Below are 24,174 nucleotides of genomic sequence, written 5' to 3'. Positions count from 1 at the left end.
CATAATTTGGACAATACGAAAGCAGTGCGTAAATTGGTATGGTCGATAGATCGATCGTTCGTCGAAAGAATTCCAACGACTCATCTGGTATCGGCAACACCCGCTACGATAAGCCAGGTTATGAAACCGCCCACATTTCGAATCGTCCCTCCGCTCGCTTTTGACTGTTCTTCCGCAAATTAGTGTTCACCGTTCCTCTAATCGAATATTTCTCCGGTTTGATCGTTAGAAGTTGGTTTCGTCAAGATTTTCTCGAATCACGGTAATCGTTTGCGATCGATTCTCTTCTTTTCTCTCGAATGGTGTGTTCTAATAGTGAAAAGTGAAGAAAGTGACTTACGAAGCGCAAGAAGAGTATATCCTTTGTTAAATTTATTAACTTTTGCTACTCAAAATACTGAATTCTTATGTAATTTGTCTGAAAATTATAGTATCTCATCGATGTATAATGTCTACAAATTTACGTTCAACGTCTGTTACGTTCAACGTAATCGACGTTAACGCGTGCAAATAGCAATAGTAATAGTTAATTCATAACGCGGCGAAGTTATTTTAAATAGCTCTAAAAAGATTTCAGACACGAGGATAAAGTTCTATTATGATAATTGACGTCGGTGTTGAATATCTATTAAAGGATTATCGAATATCGTTATTTTAAATGGAATATTTACTCAAATAACGTTATCTTTGTATCTTTAAACATATACTGTTTCAAATAAGACTTTGTGTACAGATCGGTTTAGTAAATACCAAACGTTGTTAGTATTATAACCTGTACGTTCATAAATAATAAGGATATTGTTACGTTAGTTATGTAAGTGCAAATGAATAAATATTGTTTTGTTCTTTTATTTCTTAATGTAGTTACCGACGGAGTTCGCTAGTAAGAAAACGTCAATATCGACTTTCGATTGAGATGAGGATATTCGGTAAATTGTTTCACCATGAGAAGAAAAAGAAGAAACGGCATGATTTAAAAAAAAGCACACAAAGAAGAAGGAACTACTTACCTCAAGATAATTTTCTTTTAGCTGGGAATCAACATGGAAGAGACAGAAGAAGACGCAAGGTAAGCAAAATGCGTTTATTCAAGTTCAAATGTTATTATCTAACATAACACGAAATATTATCTCAGATCAAGTAGCTAGATCTTGTATAATTTTAAGTTGAAATTAACTTAACTATAGATTTATCATAGGGGTACCATAATAATAAAACGAAAAAATGTTAAAAATGTAACAAATATTTCAGTATTAAACGTATATCGTATAATATCGATAATATTAATATTACAATATATATTTATAACGTAATATTATCATTAATTTAAGGAAAATAATATTTATAAATATTAATAATATGAATGGCAATTAAAAGCGAGATTCTCATTAGAAAAATATTATCCCAATTGACTAGAGGCTTAAAGCCATCGCTAAGGACATACGCAAGGAAAAGCGCCAGTTTAGCTGGAATATGACACACCTCACAAGCAGCTGGAATGTGTCTTTCTGGCTCAGGTATCGCTCTTTTGTGTCCCCCCGGTCTAGCTTTCTTCTGGATTCGCAGGTAGTAGAATGGGACTTGACGCTGCACAAAATAAACGCAATACAGGTTAAATCCCAAAGATACCTATTTTTCGTGGTACGATAATTACCGACCATTGAGCAATCATAAAGCATACACCTGATGTGAAATGCACTTGAATATAATGAATTGAATTAAGAACAAACGAATTAAACATCTTGATTTAATATCGTAATGTCAGATAATATAATCTATGGCACTAAAAGGAATAATCGATCGAGAGACTAAAGGATTGATTAAAATGGAACAGAATTAGATGTGCTTACATACTGCTTGTTTTGTTGATACGCCAATTTGGCTACTTTCAGCATCTCGTACTGATCTGCTTATAATACGTGCCTTCATCGTCGTATACGCGCACGTGCTTCAAGTCCAGATGTGACTTTCACATAACGGGTGTCTCAAACCAAGTAAAAATCAGTTGTATCGCTACCGTATTTGTTAAGGTTTGTAATTGTTATTATATTTATTCATAACGAACAAAGTGAATAATTTCGAAATAATCGAGGACTCTGTGAAAATAAGTTAAGACGTTACGAGCTAATTCGTTACGTTATATCGCATCGATGGAAACTAAACTATCGTTAAAAACAGCTAGAATGTGACAGTATTTCATATTTTAATTCAATTGATCAATTTCAAATCTTTCCTTGTTATGCGAAATCTCTCAGCCCTTGATATCTTAAAATCTACAAATAACTGAGATCACCTTTCTTCTAATCCATTGAACTAGCGTAAACATTAATACTTTAGGTTAGAATTGTTCGTAAGTAATTGCGCGTAACGCAATAACATATGATATGCGGAGATGTAGAATGTGGACGTAAATGTTTAAATTGAATCCTTAAACTTGATACACGTATTTTGGCTCTGCAGTGTATATATATTATGTGCACGTATGAGTATTATGTACGTACATTCGCTACCGCTTAAGAGGTAAATATCATACTATGTTGATGTCTCTTTCGTTACAACTTTCTACATATACAAACATAACGATACCATTCGAACGTATGGTGAAATAATCAATAATCAATATACATATATGAACGCTTACTTTACGGTGTTTCTAGCAACTTAGGTGTTTGTTAACAGTTCGCTACTAAAAGATCATGTATAATATACAAAATATTAAGATGTTATGTACCGTTTGTACTTGAAGACCTTTAGTCCGAAGAATTTGAATTAAGGTTAGGGTGGAAACGAAACTTGACGTTCTTTTTCTCTTTTTTTCTTTTTTTTTTTTTTACAGATACACCTGTTTTTCTTAGAAATACACTAAAATGAAAGAGCACATAGAATATTCAAGGTACAATGCTTTCTATAATAGTTGGTAGGTGAAACAATTTTCTACCGAGGTCCTACATTTTAAATTATATGCTAAAAGAATATGAATTTACGTAGAAATCCATGATCCGTGTTTACTATTAAAACGATAAATGCAAATACTGGATACATGTTGATGGCTCGAGATCGGGCCCATCACTAGCGAAGCCGAAAACCGGTGCGCAGGCACGCGCATGCTGCGCGCTCCCTACTATTCTCCGGGTCCTCTAGCGTAGGTCCGTGGTGCCCCTACCATTTCCCACTGTCCGCGACACGTTCACTCAAGCAGGCTTCGTATACTCTTCCCCGCAGGCCGCCAAGCCCGTTTCTCATCCGATTTGCGTCGACCTGCCGCCTGCTTTAGCCAAGCCACGCTCCAAACTATACGAGCCGATCTTCGGCCCAAGAATTTCTCGACTTCCCGATATGCGTACAGCCGCGCTAAGCTGCTACAACTTTTGCTCGTGTATATACCGACTTTCGTCTCCGTTTCGAGTGGTCTGAAGTGAACTCAGTGATCGTGCAAGTGTTGCTGGTGAAGCTTTTAAGTGTATATTCTATGCGCGGAACATCGCTGGACATGTAACAAAAATTGTGCCGCTGCGATTTCAAGTACCGAGGGATAGGTGGATCTTGGATTTTCTGGTCTAAAACACACCGTGGGATTTCCGAGCTTTCGTTTTTCGGCGGACAGCGATTCGTCTGCCTAGAATCGTGAGATGTTTTATTTCGGATCTTTCTCACACCGAACGTTACGGTTTGTTTCGTTTCTGTCCCGAAAATCATTCCGAAAGATTCTTATCTTATTGTCTGACGCAAAAACAGATAGAGTTTCTCAGTTTCGTTTTTTCCTATATTATTTATGAATATACGTATTTCGTTGTATTCTCTATAAATATATCGTAGATTGTCTCACGAGGTTTCTCTACCACAAAACTTTTCTAGTGAAACAAGAGGATATTAACTATAAAACGTAAAGTTTATTTTCTAACGCAACTCGTTTCTTCTTTCTTATTTACTTTATTCGATAATTACTTTAATTTAATAATTCGATCGGATTTTAAACGATTGTTCCGCTAATTTTTCTACGACACTCCGAAACGAATCTTTCACGTTTCTTCGATTCTCAAATATAGATAATCGATGGAATGGTAACTCGTAGTAAGTCAATGTTAATTAAAGAGTGGACGAATGTTTATGAAATGGTTTGAGAAATCTCGTCGAGCGAATCTCTAATAAAACATCACTGGTGGAGCGAACGATGCGGAAGTTGCGGTGCTTCCTCGCTTTCTGAAAATTTTTTCTCATAGAGTCGTTCTTTTCATTGGCCGAGGGTGACTCGGATGATTGGAATTCGTTCTCCGCTGACAACGTGGTACTGATTTTTCGAACGCAGCAAGATACCTTTTCCCTCGAAGGTTCTCGTTTGCCAACAGTCTGTACGTTTATAGCTCCTCCTTTGTAAATCGAGTTTGGAAAATGGAAGTTTCAATGGTGGTGGAAGCACCGGAACTCCTTCGATATAGAATCTTCCAACCTCGTTCCTCGTTTTTCCGAGCAACAAGTGGTGTTCGACGCAACCTTGATATTCTCGCTTTTTACGAATCTCTAAGCAATTTGATATTTCCATGAAAAAATATGATGATTTACGATAAAATATATCTTTGATTAAAAGTTTAGCGTACATTATTTATAAATTGAAACTAAAAGTAAATCTTTTTTTCGATGAAATAAAAAATTGAGAGGAACGAAAGTTGACGATAGGAAATTTTGTTTCTAAAATTTCTAATGCGAAATGCGCGTGTTACCTTGTTTTATATATGAATTTTATAAATTTACAGCGTTGTGCGATAGAAGATAATGGACACTGGTGAAAGATATAGACTTGTAGTGTAGTCAGCAAACGTGCGAAAAAGCTAAGTAAATAGATTACAAGTCCCTTTGTGTGATTTTTATGAAAGACCGCCGACGAAATTGCCGAAGAGAGAACGGAATACGCGTTTCCAATGAAAATATCAAAGAAATATTAAGAAGGAAATCTTGCGATTCTAACGACAAAATTTTCAGTGAAACCAAAACCAAAAGAGATTAATTTATTTTTTTTTTTTTAAGAAAGAAAAAATTTCATTGTTAATGCGAGACCAAATACCAAAATCTTCGAACGCTATGAAATAAGCTTCAAATATGAATAATATTCTGAAATGATAGAAACGTATATCGTTGAACGTATGATAAAACAATTTGGGACGTATGAAACAAAAAAGAAAGAAAGGAGAAGAGGCGATTAGCTGTTGAGATCGAATTCGGTTAGTCGAGACGAAACGTTCAAGATCAACGAAGAAACGCTGGTGTGTAAAATATGGAATTAGAACGACGAGGAAAGTGAAGGTCTGATCGCCCGAAAGGAAAATGGAATTCCATAACTACGCGTTGCTTTGAATTGTCCGCGTGTTGCACTCATCGTGTACGGTACGCAACGCGATTGGGGAAACTCTTTTATTGGAAATGAGGTCGTGCGATCCTATGGTATAGAGCGTAGAATATCGCAGAATACTCGTACAATAGAACAGAGAAAGAGAGTATCTCGAGAGAGGATAAGAGGGAAAGAAAAAGAGAAAAGAAAAAACGCAAAAAACCACATTGGATATATCTGGGATGCACGTGGGATTGGTTGTTTTCACGCCACTGCTTGGGACAGTTGGGACGCCTATGCGTCGGAAAATTCCTCCGAGAAGACGCATACCCCCGTCATTTGCGTAGCTAACTAGAAATGCTAATTAATTTATGACCAACTTCTTAAAAGTAAAGTTCAAATTGGTAGAAGAGAAAAAATTAAGAGATTTAAGATCGAATGAAGATAGATTTCTATAGCGACAGAATCCAAAAATAAGTTTTTAGGAAAATTTAGTCGTTACGAAATCTGTGGGAGGAATTTTTCCATAAGGTAAATTTTACGAAAAAAGACGGAGAAGCAATTGGAAAAGTTCAATCGAATCTTTAAGAAGAAAATTTGTAAAAAAAAAAAAAAAAAAAAAAAAAAAAGAAAAGAAGAAGCTTCGTGAGAGTATCGTGAGTGAAAATCTTCTAAAATGAACATTTTTAAGCGCAATTTTCTCGGCTGAAAGAATTTATTGACCAAATGCAACATGTATATTGATTTTCATTGTTGCATGGATTAAGTAAAAAACGATGATAAAAAGTGTTCAAATTGAGGCGAGTTTAGGCACGTAAACATTTTTGATAAAAGTTTTGTAGAACAAAGATGCAGCTTTAGCTTAAAGAAAGAGTATATGGATAAGAAGGAATGCGCGTGTAGTCAAGATGGTTTCTCAGAGGTGTTAAACGGAAAGACAGCGAATTTTCGAGACGAAGTTTCTCAGGGCACGAGAATGGATAGAAACGATAGCAACGTTGGTGTCGGAAATTCGGGTAATCCCCCAAATTCGTCTACGACGACACACGGTATACTTCACAATACTTCCGTTGGAACCGATACACAGGTGCGAATTAACAATCATGTACGAATGAACGAAAGTGTTTCAAAAATATCATCGTTTTAGAGAGATAAATAAAAGATTTGAAAATATTTCTCGTCGTTATAATTATTATTAAGAAAAATTCTACGAGAAATACAAGGAATTTTATACAAATGTCTTGAAACAAAATTTTCTTGAAAATGAAATTGAAAATTACAATTTATGTAAAAGCTGAGTTTTGTTACGCTGAGCCACGTTATGAATTCGAAATAAAACGTGATCCTGGATTTGGTTCGAGTTAAATGTGTGTTAAGTAGATGAAGAATCTTGTTAACGCGAACCCCTAGAATTTTCATCCAATTATGTACTTACTCTGCTTGTTTCTTTCTTTTTCTTTTTTTTTCGATTTCTTGCTATCTGTTCACGAGCAACTAAATTTATTGAAATTTTGTAGGGTGGGGAGGGCGGGGTGTGTGCGCGCGCGCGTGTGTGTGACGGGAGAGCAAAAGAAAGAAAAAAGGAAAAGATTCTTCTTCGATATGCCTATGGTATTCTCGAAACAATGTACAATTCGTTATCGTAAAACGAATAAGATATAAAGGCACGATAACGAGTTTCTCGTTGTACGTTGAAATACACCGAGTTTTTTCTAACTTATTTTTATACGAAAATTTTTCAGAACGGCGACAGAGGATGGGAGGTTCATCATGTCACTGTTACCAGAGTTCCGGGTTACGGATTCGGTATCGCTGTTTCTGGTGGTCGGGATAATCCCCATTTCACTAATGGCGATCCTGCTATCGCGATTTCTGACGTCTTGAAAGCTGGACCGGCCGAAGGAAAATTGCAGTAAGAATATTTATGGAGATTTTGTGTGTGTATAATGAATATATTTATTAATTTTATATAATTGTCGTTTATTATTTTATTTTAGTACTCTGATATCTAAAATATTTAATAATATGTCGATATTTATATAAGATTGTGATTAAAAATCGATTGACTTTTACCAGACAGCAATGAACAGTATAGAAATTACAAATATTTATTGTAATGCCAATACGCGAAATTATCATTTTCTAGAGTAAATGATCGCATAATATCTGCCAATGGAATATCGTTAGAGGGCGCCGATTATGGAGCAGCGATTCGTGTTCTCAGGGATTCCGGATCGACGGTTCTTTTAGTCGTTAAGCGTAGAGCTTCGTCGAATACTTCTGGAAGTATAGGAAATTCCACTCTTCAGAGTCATCGGTTGACTTTAACGAGAAATAATAAAAAAGATGGTAGATAAAACATTTTTTCTTTTATCCATAATATCTTCCAATGACAACGATCCAAAGACACTGGTGACTAAATTGATATTTTCTTAAATTCTAAGATATTATAATCGACGTTTGGAATTTAAGAATCAAATTTAATTACCATTTCTGTAAACTTTCGTTTATCGATCGATCTAAATATATTTTTCTACAGATTTCGGAATCGTTCTTGGGTGTCGTCTTTACGTGAAAGAAGTAACTCGAGATAACACCGGGGTAAAGCCGGGCGACGTTTTAACGCGAATCGGCAGCGTGGCTACGGATAACATGAGCCTAAAGGAAGCTAAGAAATTAATGGATCAATGCAAAGATAGATTGTCGATCGTGGTAACTCGAGACAACTCCTGCTGTCACGTTCAACAGCAGGCAAAGAGCGAAACTGGCGAATATCTTTCTGGGACGACGAGTTACAGCAGCCAGAACTTGTACGTTCCACCTCCAACGAGGCAACCGATAGAGGACAAGAGCAATCTTGTTCCTAGAGGTCGTGCAAGAGGGCCATTGATGGATGTATCTCTCAGTCAATTAGATCTTCCCGCAACACCTACGGTAGACCCTCCCAGGCCACCGCCTCCCAGACCGGAAGGTATGATTTCCGTAGAACTCTATTTATGATTTTCAAAAATACCAAATCTCACGAAACATCTCGTAAAACGGACAGTGTTACCAAGTTTTGTTAGAATTAAAGAAAGAATAGTAAAACGTATTTTGTTTATTTCGTAATACTTACACGAATACTTATGAACACTTATGCACGAATTAAATTAATTATATTACGATATAATAATTAAAAATTGAAGTGAACGAATTGAATTGAAATCAGGAAGTGGAACGTCTGTATTCCTTTTTAGATTATTATAGCACAAGGAGACAATTGTACGATGAAGATTTATCTAGGAATAAGCTTCCAATGTAAGATTTATCTTTTATTACAATTACCATCGATTATTATGAAAGATTTATCGCATAATTAATATCGATTGATTTTTAGGCCCGATCCTCGATTTATTACCTTCCAAAAAGAGGGATCGGTGGGCGTTAGATTAAGTGGCGGAAACGAAACTGGTGTTTTCGTGACAGCCGTTCAAGCAGGAAGCCCGGCGTCCCTTCAGGGTTTACAACCTGGAGATAAAATTTTAAAAGTAAAACGTTTTATCGATCTCGTTTTAAAATAAACAAAATTGATATTGTGTACGAAAGCACGTACAACTCTGATATATGTTGTCACAGATAAACGATATGGACATGAAAGGAGTAACAAGAGAAGAGGCCGTCCTTTTCTTACTTAGCCTCCAAGAACAAATTGACTTGATCGTTCAACACCGACGACAGGAATACGATCAAGTAGTGGCATCTGGAAAGGGCGATTCTTTTCACATAAAGTACGTGCTGATTAAAATTTAAATAGAATTTTAAATAGAATATATGTATAATTTAAATCGATATACATTTAAAGATGTATATTTAACGAGAAACCTCGTATCATATTGCAGAACTCATTTCCATTACGAACAACCGCAAAAAGGTGAAATGAGTTTTCGTAGCGGAGATGTGTTTCACGTTGTAGACACGCTGCACAACGGTGTTGTCGGTTCGTGGCAGGTGTTTCGTATTGGTAGGAATAATCAGGAAGTACAAAAAGGTATAATTCCAAATAAAGCACGAGCCGAAGAACTAGCAACGGCGCAATTCAATGCAACCAAGAAGGAAATGAGTGCCAGTGAAAGCAGAGGTAGTTTCTTTAGGAGAAGACGAAGCAGTCATAGACGTTCTAAATCTCTCGGCAGAGTATGTTTCTTTTTATCTGCTTAATAAAACTCCCGGCATAATTTATTCGTACGATCAGTTGTCACAACGTTATATATTTTTCCTATTGTTTATCATTTTCAGGATCATTGGGACGATGTGGTATTTTCAGACAGTGTTAGCAAATTCCCAGCGTACGAAAGAGTAATCTTAAGGCACCCAGGATTTGTGAGACCTGTAGTATTATTTGGTCCTGTTGCGGACCTAGCTAGAGAAAAGTTGTTGAAAGACTTTCCCGATAAATTCACGTCTCCGCGTGAGTAGCAACGTTTTTTTCATTCACGTTGAAATTAATTGAAAAGTACTGTAAACGTTAGTTGTTCGTTCGTAGAAATGGAAAATCAGTTAGACGATAACATTGGAAAAAACACAAAGTCATCGGGTATCATTCGACTTAGCGCTATCAGAGAAGTAATGGATCGAGGAAAGCATGCTTTATTGGACATCACTCCAAACGCGGTGGATCGATTGAATTACGCGCAATTCTATCCTATAGTCATTTTTCTGAAAGCCGAAACGAAACAAATTATCAAGGAGATGCGTGCCGGAATTCCTAAGTAAGTATCTATCAAACGAATATATAGATGTTGTTTTTCATACGCATATATATCATATGTTACATGTTTTTCGCACACATAATTAGACAATCTCGAATGTTGATTTCAGATCGGCGCATAAAAGTAGTAAAAAGCTTCTGGAGCAATGTCAAAAATTAGATAAAATTTGGGGCCATATCTTCAGCGCGGTGATTACATTAACAACGCCGGAAGCTTGGTATCGAAAATTAAGAGAATTGATCGACCGACAACAACAAGGACTACTTTGGATGAGTCAAACTAAGGTAAGAACGTTTTCACGTTTCCTAACGTTTCTTTCTTTTCTTTTTTCTTTTTTTTTTTTCTTTTTTTCTCTTTTCTTTGCTCGATACGACAAATAGCACGGCCTGATTTTACACAACTAATTAAAATGATCAAGACCGATTAAAGTGATCTTCTCTAAAATTACTTATTTTAATTTGTAATCTAATTTTTACGTCGATAGACGAAAGATCGGATAAAATCCTTATTTGCATAAAATTAATATAGGGATATTTAAATTTCAATATCGTACGAACGACGAAATCCCTACCGATGAGAGCGAATGGAATTCCGTTGGTGAAGTTATTTTATAATAATTTATTATAGCCATCATATGGTCGACACATGACGTGGGAGCCATGTTATTCGTCCGCTAACCCTCGCGAATTACCTCCTCCTCCTGTACCCCCGATTTTGAAGGAAACCACCATATATCACGACGTAAACGAAAATGACACGTATCACACGGACAAGTTATTTTCATTACCTTCTTATCCGTCTTTAACTTCTGATGTTGTCCGTGAGCAATTTTTCGGCTATATTTGAATCCCGCTTTTCCTAGTTAGGTGTCTTGATTATCGCCTTCGAAAGAATCGTCCATGTTACTACTCTCTTCAACATTCGAAATACTTTATTTTACCTATCAACGACAAAAATCTTCAACTTTTTTCAAATTTCTAAATAAAAAATTTAGTTTTGCACGTTAAATGCAATTTAGTTTTACAATTAAAATATATTTAAATATATCGATATCGATCGAATCGAATTTACTATCACAATCCATGAAAGATTTTTTAATATAGTTCTATATTATAGATGACGTGTTGGCGTTGCTATATGATATTTTAAGATATTCGAGGCACCTTGCATCTTATGTTCGATTTAATTTGCATGGCTGAATGTTCATAGCTTTAGCGGAAATCATTGTAAGTTCAAATGAAATAATCTCACAGTATATTATCGAAACTTTTGTAACTATGTATTTGGAAGCTGGTCAGAATGGAAAAAGGAATATTTTCTAATTTTCTACTTTACTTGCGAAAAACATGTATCTAAATCGCGACGTCACGACGAATGAACAAGTTTCGTTCATTGAAACATAGTTTCGTTGAATGATATAATTAACGTAACTCTGAAAACTCCTTACTTTATTATTGACGAAATTAAATATACACGTTATATATGAAATGTAATGTGCCGCCTTTTGAAAGAAACTATACGAACAGTACTGAAATAATTTTGTTTTTCTAATAAAAAAACGAGCGTGTACGAACTTAAATGCTTAAAGAACTTAAAGTACGAACTAATTATATTTAAAAAAAAAAAAAAAAATCTTTTATCAAAAAGTAATCAGAAGGATTCTCTGGAAATTTCAAGTTGCATGATTGGAAATGCAATTTAAAGCAAGAATTAAGAGTATATCGTCGAATAAATAAATAAATAAATAAATATATATACATATATACATATAGTAATATTGAAATATATAATTGAAACCGTTTTATGGGAATTTTTTGTCACCATTCATCCTGCATCTTGCAAAACTAACAGAATGTTTCATGGTATATTTTGTCTTGACTTTGTCATGCGAGTCCTTCTAAGCTGAGTGATTATCGAACATTTCATTGTCCTCGGACAGACTAAAAAATGATCGAAATATGAAAATACTTTTTATTATTAAGAAACATTTTATTTCATGTTTACGCATAAATCGATTTAATTCCAATTTGCTCTGTAATCTTCAAAATACCTTAACTGAATTTCAGAAATTAAGCTTAACCGAATGGCAAGTATTTGTTTTCCGTTTGTATTTTAACCCTTTCAGACATCATTGCCGCGACACAATACTTTTGCCTCAACTTTGTTTACAGTTTATAGTTGATCTCATCGGAACGTCTGATTATTTTTTAACGAACTGAACGATTGCTTTATTCGACGACGATGTACGATCGATCGATGCTTTATGATGTTATAAGCCGAAAGGTCTGAAAGGGTTGAATAGAGCGTAAACCTCTGTAACGTGTTGTCCTCTGTGTCCTGCGATGATAGCCGGAAGAGGCACTCTCGGATGACTTCCTATTCCCGATGACTTCTCGCCTCTCCTATGCTTCCTCTCCGGAGAGTGACTTGGAACTTAGTCCGGCACCAGCTTTGCCGGGTGCTTTGGGTGCACCGTCTAGATTGAAAAGCAGCTCTGATCCAAGCATCGCTACACAAGACGACATTGCTGCACCTCCTCCATACTCGACCACTTACCAGGTGAAAAATTCAATTACATTAATCAAATAATGATTACCTATATAAAATATTGAAAAGATCGAATAACCCTGAATCGAGTATAAATTCATTATGAATTAATGAATTTATAATTATACTACCATCATATAATACCAGACTAGTTTTAATCATCGTAAATAAAATCTGAAACGCTCTATCCATCTTTCTTTAGCAATCCTTCGAACAACCAAAAAGAAGATCACAAGGGGGAATGGGAGATGGAAAATACGGATTTTCATTATCAGGGCAAGTTAGCAATCAATCTGGATCACCAGAATATCTAGGTGGTTCGTTCGAGCCACGATCTTCTTCTCATCATAGTCCTCCTGATTTACCTCCGAGAGTGGATCGTAATGCAAAACCGAGTAGTCAACAGCAAAGAAACACTATCGGCAGGTCTGCGCAAGAACGGTTGCTAAACAAGACAGACTCGGTATTGGACGTTGCGAATTATATAAACGCAACGCCTCATAAAGCTAATGCCACGTCATCGCTTGAAAGAGCCCAACCGAAAGCGGTAAGGATCGCTTAATGTCGTTATATCGTTGATAGACAGTCACGTTGGGTTATCGTTGAACGATAATTTAGTAAAAATTGTTGTGCCGATTTTAAATGTTTTCACTGCGTGTTCATAGGGAAGCTACGATAGCATGTCTTCTTATGATTCCTATAATAATACAAATGGAAATACCAGTTACGGAGTACCGGGTTTAAGTACATCGACCGGTCGATTGGGTCCCAATGTCCCAGACGACTTAAAAAGCAGTGGCGGACCGGCAAGGCCACACGATCCTTACAGATTTACCAGATCAACCGCGCAACCAATTCCAAATCATGATTCCCAACCACGAACTGATTATGCCAAATATAGGTACGTTCCTATTATAGGCGGGATCGAGATTTAATTAAACGCATAGTTCGTAATTCTACAGAGAAAAGCTCATATGCGAAAACGTTGGAATTCTTAAGCTGTATTTGTTTACTGTTCGTCTTTGCATTCTAGAATGATGGCACGAAAACCTCGACCATTGAGGAGAGCCTGTAGAATCTATATTTCTAGTCGAGATACGCTAGTCTGAATTCGTTTCATTGTACATTTACGTTTATTATCCTATATTTCATAGATAGATAGTTAGATACACGGACTTTCGTATAATTTTAATCATTATTCGCTATACAAAAAGATCATACGATTATTCTTAAAAAATTTCATTTTGAAATTTGAATGCGCTACGCTGTTATTAAGGCTGCTATTATCAAGACTATTCATTTATTTTATATCGAATTCCTAGCATTTCTTTTATAGATTAAATATTTCTCGCCCTAGATATCTTATTTTTGTTTTTCATGATCTTTATTATTATTTATCCAGTACCTATCACACCCCTGTACGCTAGAACATTTTGCTTCGTATATTGTAGCCGCACAACTGATTACAAGTCGATAACGTTACCGCAAAATAAACCTGGAGGATCCTACAAGCCGATACCACCTCCGAAACCAAAAAACTATAGGCCACCACAAACGAATTTGACTCAAACAGAAAATAATGGAAACGAAGTAAATAATACTCATCAACATTCAAAGAGTTATTCCATTGCTACTTCTCATGTAAGTGAAATATTTTTACCAAAGGCTATTCTCGTATATAAAAATAAGGAAAAACGTTGAAATAAGAAATTTTGATTTTAGGTAGAAGGTATCAATAACGTCCAACGAAATAGTGGACAGTATTATTACAACATACCACCACCAAATCGACATGATTCGAATCTCGGAAATTCACACCACAATTTAAGTCACCTATCTACGCCTGCGCACAATCACAGTTTGAGTCATACGCATGCGCATTGTAGCCCGCCAATGTCGACTCACAGTCATAGCAATAGTGCCAGTCAGTTGAGCCTCGGTCTTTCGCATAATAGAAACAGTGTTAATCACAACGGGTACGTCGTCAACAATGGACACAGTGCACCTGGACAAAGTTTCCCAACGAGTCCAGGACATAATCGAGAACCGAGTGGACTAGATCTCGCTGGAAGCAGGGAACAAAGAGGAAGCGCTTTTGAACTTTATCGCAAACCTGTACACCATTACAGCGCGAGGTAAAACTTAAATTTGTTACGTTTCATTTATATCTTCTTTCGTATATTACAGCGTTCAAACTGTCAGTCATTTAAAAAAAAAAAACTAATACAGAAAATCTTTTTGTTATTACAGTTAACAAGTGCAAAGATTTATAATTTTTTTAACGAGAAAGAAAAGATTAGAATTATTAGCCTTGCCTTAACTCGACATTAATGATAGATAACATGAATATTTGGATGTCGTGATAAACCTATAAATGACAACGAATATACATAATGAGAAAGAAGATCTCGCAGGAAGGATTAATAAATAACTAGGAAATTGAATCTATCTCATCCTTTTTTCACTTTCACCTTGTATATACGATTTTAATAAAATAAAATAAAATAAAAAAAAAAAAAAAAAAAAAAAAGAAAGAGAAAAGAAGAAACATATAATAAATGCCTTGCAAAAAACAACCGTAAAATAACATTTTTAATAAAAATTGTACTAATGAAACAAAATCTCACGTTTCTCCTTTCTTTCATGGGAGAGAAATTTGTGCTTGAACAGCTTATGCGATAAGAATAAATTTCCTTAGGAATATTTTTGAAGAATCGCTAAGATTTACTCCTGTACAATGTCAATACACATCGATAACATGAATATTTTTATTATATATCTAGAATTCCTTTACTAGTAAAATTGACAATGAATCCCCATGTTTGGGAAATTGTTTTCTAGTATCTCTCCACAAAATTTCCTAAGAAGGAAAACGGAAGAACAATTTAACTCTTAATTGCTATGATATTTAATGGATATTTTAAACAGATACAAATCTATGAATGCGTCTGAAGATAAATAATTGTAAAAGATAGAAATAAGTATAGATATATTTCAAACAGCATTTTCTAAATTAAAACGACTTGAGGTTCTTTAATATGTTAGCTATGTTTATGATAATCGTATAATTATGTTAACAGAACATAGAATAATATGTTAGATTTTAATTTAAAACGTACATTAAAACAAAACATTAATTTAGAAATTTAAAATACAATAAAACTATGCATCCCTTGCACGATGCATGATTTTTATATTTTATAATCATACCAATTAAGAGTTATTTCCTATTATTTGATTCTTAAAGATATAGCAATGATCTGACGACTGCGTTAACTAGAATTCACAAATGAAATTATGTAATCTCTTACAAAATGTAAGCTCTTGTTATCACTGTAGAATATACCAGTGTTCCCATCGTTACAACATAATATATACAATATAAATAATTTAGTCGATTTTTTCGCGATATTTATTAACGATATGATGTATAATACGTGCTTAGGTATGTAATACTTTATGTTTATAAATTTTTCCGCAAACTTATTCGCGTTCCATTTATATATAAAATAAAAATAAGATGTAAAAATAATTGTCTATCTTACTTTGCAGATACCTCGGTAACTTATTGTAAATGTTATAAAAAAAAAAAACTAAAATGTGAAGTAAAAAAGTAAATAAAGAAAGTTGGAAACACTGGTTGTCGAAGAAATAATTCATATAAGGGATAGGTAAGATGGGAATAATAGAATCCTAAGATTTATAATTAGTTCGTCGATAGTGAAAATAAGCGAACTCGATCGCAAATCATGAATTTCATTCTCATTCGATAATAATATTAAGTCAAAATCAACGTTATCGTTTATAAACGATGACCTAGCCTCACCAGAACCTTGATTATCCGAAGAGACAATTACAAAAATACGTAGAAATAAATTCATGAGATCAACTGCCTACTTATATTGAATTTTTTCTTCTCTGCTTCTATTATACACAAATTCTACCTTATAATTTAATTCGATGAGATATGTATCAAAATTATTAAAATCATATCACTATTGAAATTTTGTAATGTAATTTTTGATATTTTGTTGAGTTTCAAGCCGTAGAGAGGTTTTCATTTTATTCACAACTCCATTTTATTTTGAAAGCTTTATTGCACTATGAGATCTTCAAAAAAAAAGAAAAAAAAAAATTAATAGAACTATTATAATAGTACATAAATATCAAAAATAAAAAAGACACTTTTGCACGTCGACAATTTATCAAATAAACATTGAATAAGTTTTGCGCGCGTCCGATAACCAAGGTTCTCAAATAATTAAGAAAAGAACAACTCACTTACTCGGCAACTAGCGAACCATATTAAGCGAACATACATCTATTACGCGCCAGTTGTTATTGTCAGTTTAATCCCAGAGTATTCTAAGACGACACAGAAGAAGAAGAGGGCGATGTTCACTTAAGACCCAATAGCCATTCTGCGACGCCGAGGTAGTAAATGGTTTGTGCAATCCCGAAAAGGGGTGCTATCACGATCATTCTGCACGCTCCACCTTTGAAGAATGCAGTTGGACCTTCGTTCTTCAATGTTTTACTACGAAATAAATGAATAGCAATTATACAATTTCAGTATTTTTACGCAATTTTCTAAAATTATCCAAACTATTAATCTTTTTCTATTGTCTTTTCTATTAACGCATTCACATTAACACATTGGTATAGTTATCTGCCATAGAATCTGAAACATTATATCCGTTTCTTATTAATTTGATTTTCAGTTATTCAAGATTACGATATTTTCAACACATTCGAAACCGAATATTTTTTGATCAACTATAATAATTTTTTGGTCGAGGAAAGATAACGTACACTAGAAACATTAGCGTGAAAAAATTATTACGTCAACGGGATAATTAAGATGATTATAATTTTATAGGAATGTCACACTCACGTTATGCAGTCCAGTACACCATCGTATGTTGGTTCACCGGGTGCCTTTTTGATTACTTGCAATCTTGTTTTGACTACGTCAAACGGATTCACTGATAATGCAGCTATAGAACCGGCGGTACAACCAGACAAAAACGAACACCAAAATACGGCTAACGGATGAAACAAAAAATGTTAATTGAATCTTTGAACCGTAAATAAATTTTCAGAATGAGATCGAAACTTACAGGAACCATCCTCTCTCTTTGGCCCGATATCGTTCAGTCTAGCGAATAGTGGGAAGTAAATAATAGAAAATGTGACATCTCTAAGAGCTGTTGCACCAGTACCTTGATAAAGTCCCAAAATGCCTCTTTTTCGCAATAAATCTTTCGTTAATGACAAGGCCGACACCTTTGGTACAACTTTCCCAGCTGTAATAATTATTCGTATTTACACGCCATTAATTGATCCTGCCAGTTAAATGATAAGTAATAAATAATCGTCGATATTTTGCTATTAATCGTCCCGTCAATTTATTTTAATTAGCGGTCTTTGTAATTGAAAACTTAAAGCTTAGGAATGTTGTATGTTTAGGAAAGAATTGTACGTTTAAGAAATTTTAATCTTAAATTTCAAATATACTAGGAATTTGAAAAACATCGAAATTATAATTATCGTAATTCTTAGCTAAAATTATGTTATGCTTATTTTACGTATAACGGATTTTTGAATACAGTATTTTTTTTTTTTTTTTTTTTTTTTTTATATAAATAACGCTACATTCGTCGTCCTTTTTATCAGACTGCGCAAAAGCAAACTGCAATGATCACGTCTCAGCAGTATTACAACGATAATTAAATCTATGCAACCTTATCCGCCACTGTCAACGAACGTGTTAATGAATTCCAATCGGGCTGTTAGTTTTATATTTTATATCGTAAAAAGTGAATAACCAGTACACACAATGAGAACCTTTGATACGAAGGAGGGAGACACACCTCGATAAATCAGGCATAACAGAAAGAATTAAATCTTAAAAGTTGGACAAGAGAAACTTAATCGTGAAAAACACCAGGTTGGAGTGGACGGATTAATTGATAATTTCTTTTTAAGAGAAGAACACTGTTTGTGAAGAAACATGATTTTTTATGTTAGGAAGTAGAAAAATTAAAAAAGATATATCTATTTTGTAAAAGAATTTTGTAAAAAGTATCAAATATCTTCCTCGAGGAAAATATTTGTAGAACGAGTCAAAGTTCCAAAAATCAAAATTTAATCCTGGAGAGTGTGTTAACGATAAAAAAAAATGTCTATTCTAATCTTGAAACAAACGCAATCCTCTCAAACCGTTTACCGATCCACATTTGATACGTTGCCATCTGTCTGCAATTAAATCTTCCGGTCCTGAAATTTTTATCGGCTATCGCGGACGTCGTGTAGCTGTAAAAAATACGAATCGAACGAAATCAAATTTCCCGAATCCAAATCTAGATCGCAATTCATTCCACGTTTCAATGAATGTACTTGAGTAATTTGCGATATACGTTAACGTAAATGGAATGTAAAATATTTTACGTGCTCTGTGAAAGAATTACTTTCAAGTTATTAATAATTCCTGCCTTGTGCTCGTTCAATGTTTAACAATCATTTTAGCCTAATTGTTTTTCTAAATAATTTGCTTTCTAATTAATTGCGAATATTTTACAAAATTTACCTTCCTTTGCTGCTGCCGCTACTCGTCCAGCATCTTGCATTTGGATTTTCAGCAGTTCCATCGGTGTTGTGACGATAATTTGACATGCTCCAGCTAATCCACCGGCAAGCATTTCACGTTCTAGCGGCAGTTTCTGTCTGTGCAGAAAATTGATAGATTTTAACTATCACTTTAACTACCAACATTGTTATCTCTGTATAATTATCATCATCGACGTTAATATTAGATTAGTATTGATGTACATTAAGCACGCGTACACACATATGTATATGTATACATGTATATATAGCTACGAATATATCCTGTATCGATATTATATCGAGATATGAATATTAATGTCGTTATCGATATCGATCGATCAATATAGATTATAGACATCGCTATTACTGCTGGCACGTATGTAGTACTATTCTTAATAGTATGCACATCTTTACTTAATACTTAATTGATATTGAAGGAATAACATACCCAGGCCCTGTAGACAAGTAATAACGAAACGTATCGTTGGCAGTGAGTTTGATTGCCTTTTCCGGTGTGATTAAAAGAATGTTCACGCCAGATCCTTTGTACATGCCAAAGTAGCCTTCGGCATTGTATGTCTTCTTAAAGCAGTCAAACCTGAAACATATAATTTTTTATAATCAACTAGAGAAACCGTTACATTTTATTTTGTACAAGTTGACTCAATGCGATTATCCTATTATCTTAAAGATTTATCGGAAGCTATAATTACTTACATTGATTTGTACATTCGTTCGCCACTAGGTCCAATAACTTGATTCTGTAATCGTGTTTTAACCAAGTCCAGTGGGAATACCACAGAGACACCGATGATACCTGCGATCCCGCCATTTATAATTTTTGGAAGAAGTCTAAAATTTATTTGCGACATATATATATATATATATATATATGTACACACACATACACACACATATACTGGTAATTTATTAATTGTTGATTAAGCGTAAATTTGTACACGCTTATGCAATAACGTCGTTATGGTGAGAATCAAATACACTTGTCAGTTATAATTTTTTGCATCTTACGGATTACTTACTTAAATTGATCTGGAACTTTCTTCACGCTGTCCTTTTCCATTGAAACTATAATTTATAACTTCCTCCCTGTTACAAAATTACATGTGGTAAATATACGATAATGATTATATACGCTTGTTATTGTTATTACAAAACTATGCAACACAATTATATTCCATGTACTATAATTACTTTTGAATAGAGACGGTGGATTATATTTTCAAAACGGTAAAAAATTAATGCGAAAATTTGAATATGTCTTGAACAGGAATTATCCTAAAGTTGATCGTATATCTTAATTTCCTCATCGCTGATTCTATTTTTGTTTTTATTCGATATTCGTTACACGTAAGTAAATATTTCTTTTAATAAAATATTGTTTTTCATTGTGCAATTTTCCGTTGGTAATTATCTTCTACTAAAAACTTAAAATAAAATAAGAAACTTTTTCATCTTTTTTCTTCCAATTAAGCGCATATGTACCGATATCAAATCTAGATTTACACACGCATATACTGTATCTTATATAAACTTTCAATTAACAGTAATCAATGTACGCGATGGCAAAGTTATATTTTCATCTTGGTGGATACAATTAAGTATTAAAATAATATCGTAATATAAATAAGCATATGGGGAGTATCTGCTCGTCGTTAGGTTCTAAGGATTACGAAAAGTTTTCTGTATATACAACTTACACGCATATGTATAACGACACTTGCACAACTATGGATGCAAATGGTCCTTCTTATACTGGCAACTATTGCCACTTTCAAATACCATTTCTCGGCGAGAAATATGACCTGGACACATCATTGATTTCTTACGAAAGCCAGAGCTTCCAGCAGACGTCGCGTCGTAACCATCAGTTTCACTAGCAACGACCATTCGAATATTATGAGAAACTAGTAAATACGTACGGCAAATTACACTTTCTCTGTTCTATCTATTGATTAACGATTTCTGTCTGACATATTTGTATAATTCATCGATGTATATTATATTATATTATATTATATTACGTATGTATATTACATATATATACATACATATATATATATATATATATAATTTTAAGATATTATATAATAAAGTCATGCCATAATGAGACTTACGTTAAATTTTCTAAATAAAAAAAAGGTGATAATACATGAAGAAACAATGACTTTAACGTTGCATGACTTTTAAAAACGTTTATTTAAATTCAGTATACATATATAAAAACATGCTGGGTGTCCCAGCGATCGTGATACAATCGACAATAGGATGATTCTACGCGAAAAAAAAAGTCGAAAATATACAATAAAATTTATTCATAAAATATTTTGTTCTCAAGAAAGATAAATTTGAAAATTTATTGCGCGCGTATACTAGGTCAGTTCTTAATTTGCATTTTTATCTTATTTTCCCTTTCTATACATAGAATAATCGTCTGCTGATCGTTTACACGTATCTAACCTGCGATTAGTCGTGTTTAAGTATACTTGACAAATTTTCAAATTCGATTTTTTTGAAAACGAAGCGTCATATGAAGAAACTTCGTTCTATATTTTTAATTTGTTTTTTTTTTTTTTCACATAGAACCAGCATTATCGTCGAATATACCACGATTGCTGGGACATCCTGTAACCATGTACGTGAATAAGGTTTCCTTTTAAATTTCTTTCTTCGAGTTTCATTCTTTGCACGCTTAGACGAAAATCGAGCAATCAGCAAGTTGTAAAATAATCCTATTCAAGCCTTTCAACGTTTTCAGCGATTTTCGATGCGTTACAATTCGAGGGGTTTCGACACAAGTGTCGATCGATTTCTCTTCAACGAATTCCGTCATCGCGACGAACTCTACGAGGTCGGTTTCACCGAATGCATAAATCGAGATTTTTTTCTTTTCGTTCTCTTTCTCCCTCTCTCTTTCTTTCTTTTTTCTTTCTTTTTTTTCTTTTTTCCTTTTTTTTCTCTAATTACCTACACGATTAAAGCCTATGTTATAAAGTGAAAATACACAAATTGGTGTCACAAATGTACTAATTTTACTAACAATTTCTGCTCGTCGTGTTTGCCCTAAATATGTTGGCAACTTCGGTAACTAAAGTAACAATGGTTTCATATTTCAAACTCCATGAAATTTCAAGGAAATTTCAATTTGCGTACAACTCTGCGATTGATTTACCAACTAAATATTTTAAAATTTCTCACATTTTGCAGTTTCACACAAATATTATAAATTCTATTCGATCGTACAAATCCCAACTCTTTTCGCATTATTTTAAATAATCACTAAACTACCGACTTTTATGTATTTATGGGAAATTGAAAGATGCAAAAATATCTAATAGTAAAGTCTAATAGTCTAATAGTAAAGTCTAATAGTAAAGTTTTCGAAAGACGGAAAACAATTTGTATTATAGACTAATTTGAGTTTCTGCATCTCTGAATGTTATCGTTCAACCTTGAACGTTAGTAGTATAACAAAAAAGATAAAGGAATCGTTATATAACGAGTTGATATCTGCACGATAAGAATTGCATTATGCACAGATGCATATTCGTTAAATCTTATTGTAGATAACTAAAAACGTGTATACATGTGAAAGCATATGTACGGTACGTATACGTATACATGCATAACAATATCCCGCTATGAAATTAAGACGTCTAAATCTGTATAATTTTATTTCAACGTAAATGACAATGTTAACGGACAACGTAATGTCGCCTCACGAGCAAATATACGAATGGAAAGTAAAATATTAATAAGAAAATGTATATATATATATATATCTAGGTATATGTATCCATAAAGAGGCTATAAGCGATATCTTAAGCATGGGAATCAATAATCCGTCGATTATATACGCATCAGTTAAGTATTATCGATTGAGCATTAAACGATGAATATCTACATACATAAACAATTAAACGTTAAATATGGAAGAAGCAATAAAGTAGGTTAGGTAACGACCATACCACCTGAAACTATACACTAGAAAGGTTAGATTTTAATTTATAAAAAATACTTCAAGAACTTCCTTCACAGACTATCTCGCTGTTATTTTCAGCCAATTACATTTCATGGAAAACGGCTTTTCGATCAAAGAAAGATCTTTAATCGCGAATCTTCTATATTCGAAAATTCAATTTCTTCAAATATCCTGACAGAAGTCTACCGATCAATGTTAATGTTAACAATAAACGGTAAATAAGCGTGAAACAGTAGAAATGTGAGTAGTTAAATTGGCATTGTCAAGTCATAATTTTCAGGTAGTTGGTAAAATTTTGGAATGACAGCCAACCGGAAATTCAGCAGAAGACATACTCACCGATTGAAAGTGGAGAGTGGTCGTGGTCGTGGTAGTGGTCGCTCACAGAATTTCGTTGACAAAAACCAGTTCTTATCATCGAGAGCGACAGTAGGGATGACGTAGGAAGCTCAATCTCAAACAGGCAGTGTGACTAGCATGATACCCGGGAGATTTCGTTTTCACCGAGGATCTGAAGAGATAAAAGAGGACCACGGACCACGGGTGGAACCGTCGTTCACTTACGTCACAAGTTACGCACCAATCGCGATGGCCTGTATCAGCGAAAGAGAGAGAGGGAATACTTATGAGCGTCGATGGTCTTCGTTTAAATGTTTAAATAGTATAAATTAAAGCAGTTATTGATAAATATATTTGCCAATCAATTGAAATGTATTTGTACTAGGATACTTAATTTCGACTACAACTTGAATAGGAATGAATTTCGTTATTTGACGTATAGTTAAATGTACAGGGTGTTCCAGTATTGATGATACAAACAAAGTGGGGTTACTCTTTATAAAAGAATAAGAACAAAGTATATAGAATGAAGTACATAGAATAAGATTTTTTTCATTTAAGGCTTCGTTTTCGAGAAATTGAAGATTGAAAATTTATCAAGTATACTT

At 34.0% G+C, this 24,174-nt stretch overlaps 2 protein-coding genes and 3 long non-coding RNA genes across 10 annotated transcripts; 1 reads left to right on the top strand and 4 right to left on the bottom strand.

Moving 5' to 3' along the window:
* The first annotated feature begins 885 nt into the window (after window positions 1–885).
* Window positions 886–15,062, top strand: LOC132912421 (tight junction protein ZO-1). Of its 4 annotated transcripts, none has more exons than XM_060969813.1 (17): window positions 886–1,069; window positions 7,066–7,235; window positions 7,470–7,672; window positions 7,863–8,294; window positions 8,560–8,620; window positions 8,700–8,850; window positions 8,939–9,090; window positions 9,202–9,496; window positions 9,599–9,770; window positions 9,846–10,071; window positions 10,181–10,355; window positions 12,421–12,630; window positions 12,821–13,165; window positions 13,284–13,519; window positions 14,070–14,259; window positions 14,341–14,753; window positions 14,869–15,062. In XM_060969813.1, exons 1-17 carry the CDS (start codon window positions 917–919, stop codon window positions 14,870–14,872), a joined length of 3,588 nt encoding a protein of 1,195 aa, XP_060825796.1. In that variant the 5' UTR covers window positions 886–916; the 3' UTR covers window positions 14,873–15,062. The 4 variants fall into 4 exon arrangements, with proteins under 4 accessions (XP_060825796.1, XP_060825797.1, XP_060825795.1 ...); XM_060969812.1 differs by lacking the exon at window positions 886–1,069 and adding an exon at window positions 5,953–6,410; XM_060969814.1 differs by lacking the exons at window positions 886–1,069; window positions 14,341–14,753; window positions 14,869–15,062 and adding an exon at window positions 5,929–6,410 and having other exon boundaries at window positions 13,652–14,138.
* LOC132912447 (uncharacterized) lies at window positions 1,226–3,859 on the bottom strand. The gene is made up of 2 exons (XR_009659212.1): window positions 1,855–3,859; window positions 1,226–1,587 (listed from the first exon to the last, which is right to left on the bottom strand). It is a non-coding gene; the product is annotated as an uncharacterized LOC132912447 (long non-coding RNA).
* On the bottom strand, window positions 7,416–7,938 carry LOC132912446 (uncharacterized). Its single transcript, XR_009659211.1, has 2 exons — window positions 7,812–7,938; window positions 7,416–7,603 (listed from the first exon to the last, which is right to left on the bottom strand). It is a non-coding gene; the product is annotated as an uncharacterized LOC132912446 (long non-coding RNA).
* Window positions 15,063–15,319: 257 nt separating the features above from the next.
* On the bottom strand, window positions 15,320–23,802 carry LOC132912434 (mitochondrial glutamate carrier 1-like). Of its 3 annotated transcripts, XM_060969840.1 has the most exons (9): window positions 23,567–23,802; window positions 20,946–21,121; window positions 20,268–20,334; window positions 19,945–20,079; window positions 19,676–19,825; window positions 19,208–19,344; window positions 17,739–17,924; window positions 17,513–17,663; window positions 15,320–17,155 (listed from the first exon to the last, which is right to left on the bottom strand). In XM_060969840.1, the coding sequence occupies exons 3-9, from the start codon at window positions 20,306–20,308 to the stop codon at window positions 17,017–17,019; spliced, it is 939 nt and encodes a 312-aa protein (XP_060825823.1). In that variant the 5' UTR covers window positions 20,309–20,334; window positions 20,946–21,121; window positions 23,567–23,802; the 3' UTR covers window positions 15,320–17,016. The 3 variants fall into 3 exon arrangements, with proteins under 3 accessions (XP_060825823.1, XP_060825822.1, XP_060825825.1); XM_060969839.1 differs by lacking the exon at window positions 20,946–21,121; XM_060969842.1 differs by lacking the exons at window positions 20,946–21,121; window positions 23,567–23,802 and having other exon boundaries at window positions 19,945–20,044.
* On the bottom strand, window positions 18,185–19,201 carry LOC132912445 (uncharacterized). Its single transcript, XR_009659210.1, has 2 exons — window positions 19,089–19,201; window positions 18,185–18,933 (listed from the first exon to the last, which is right to left on the bottom strand). It is a non-coding gene; the product is annotated as an uncharacterized LOC132912445 (long non-coding RNA).
* Window positions 23,803–24,174: the final 372 nt, after the last annotated feature.

The sequence above is a fragment of the Bombus pascuorum genome, chromosome 12, assembly GCF_905332965.1.
Source record: "Bombus pascuorum chromosome 12, iyBomPasc1.1, whole genome shotgun sequence".
NCBI lineage: Eukaryota > Metazoa > Arthropoda > Insecta > Hymenoptera > Apidae > Bombus > Bombus pascuorum.
Note: the sequence above shows the minus strand (reverse complement) of the source record. Positions and strands in the feature narration are given on the sequence as shown.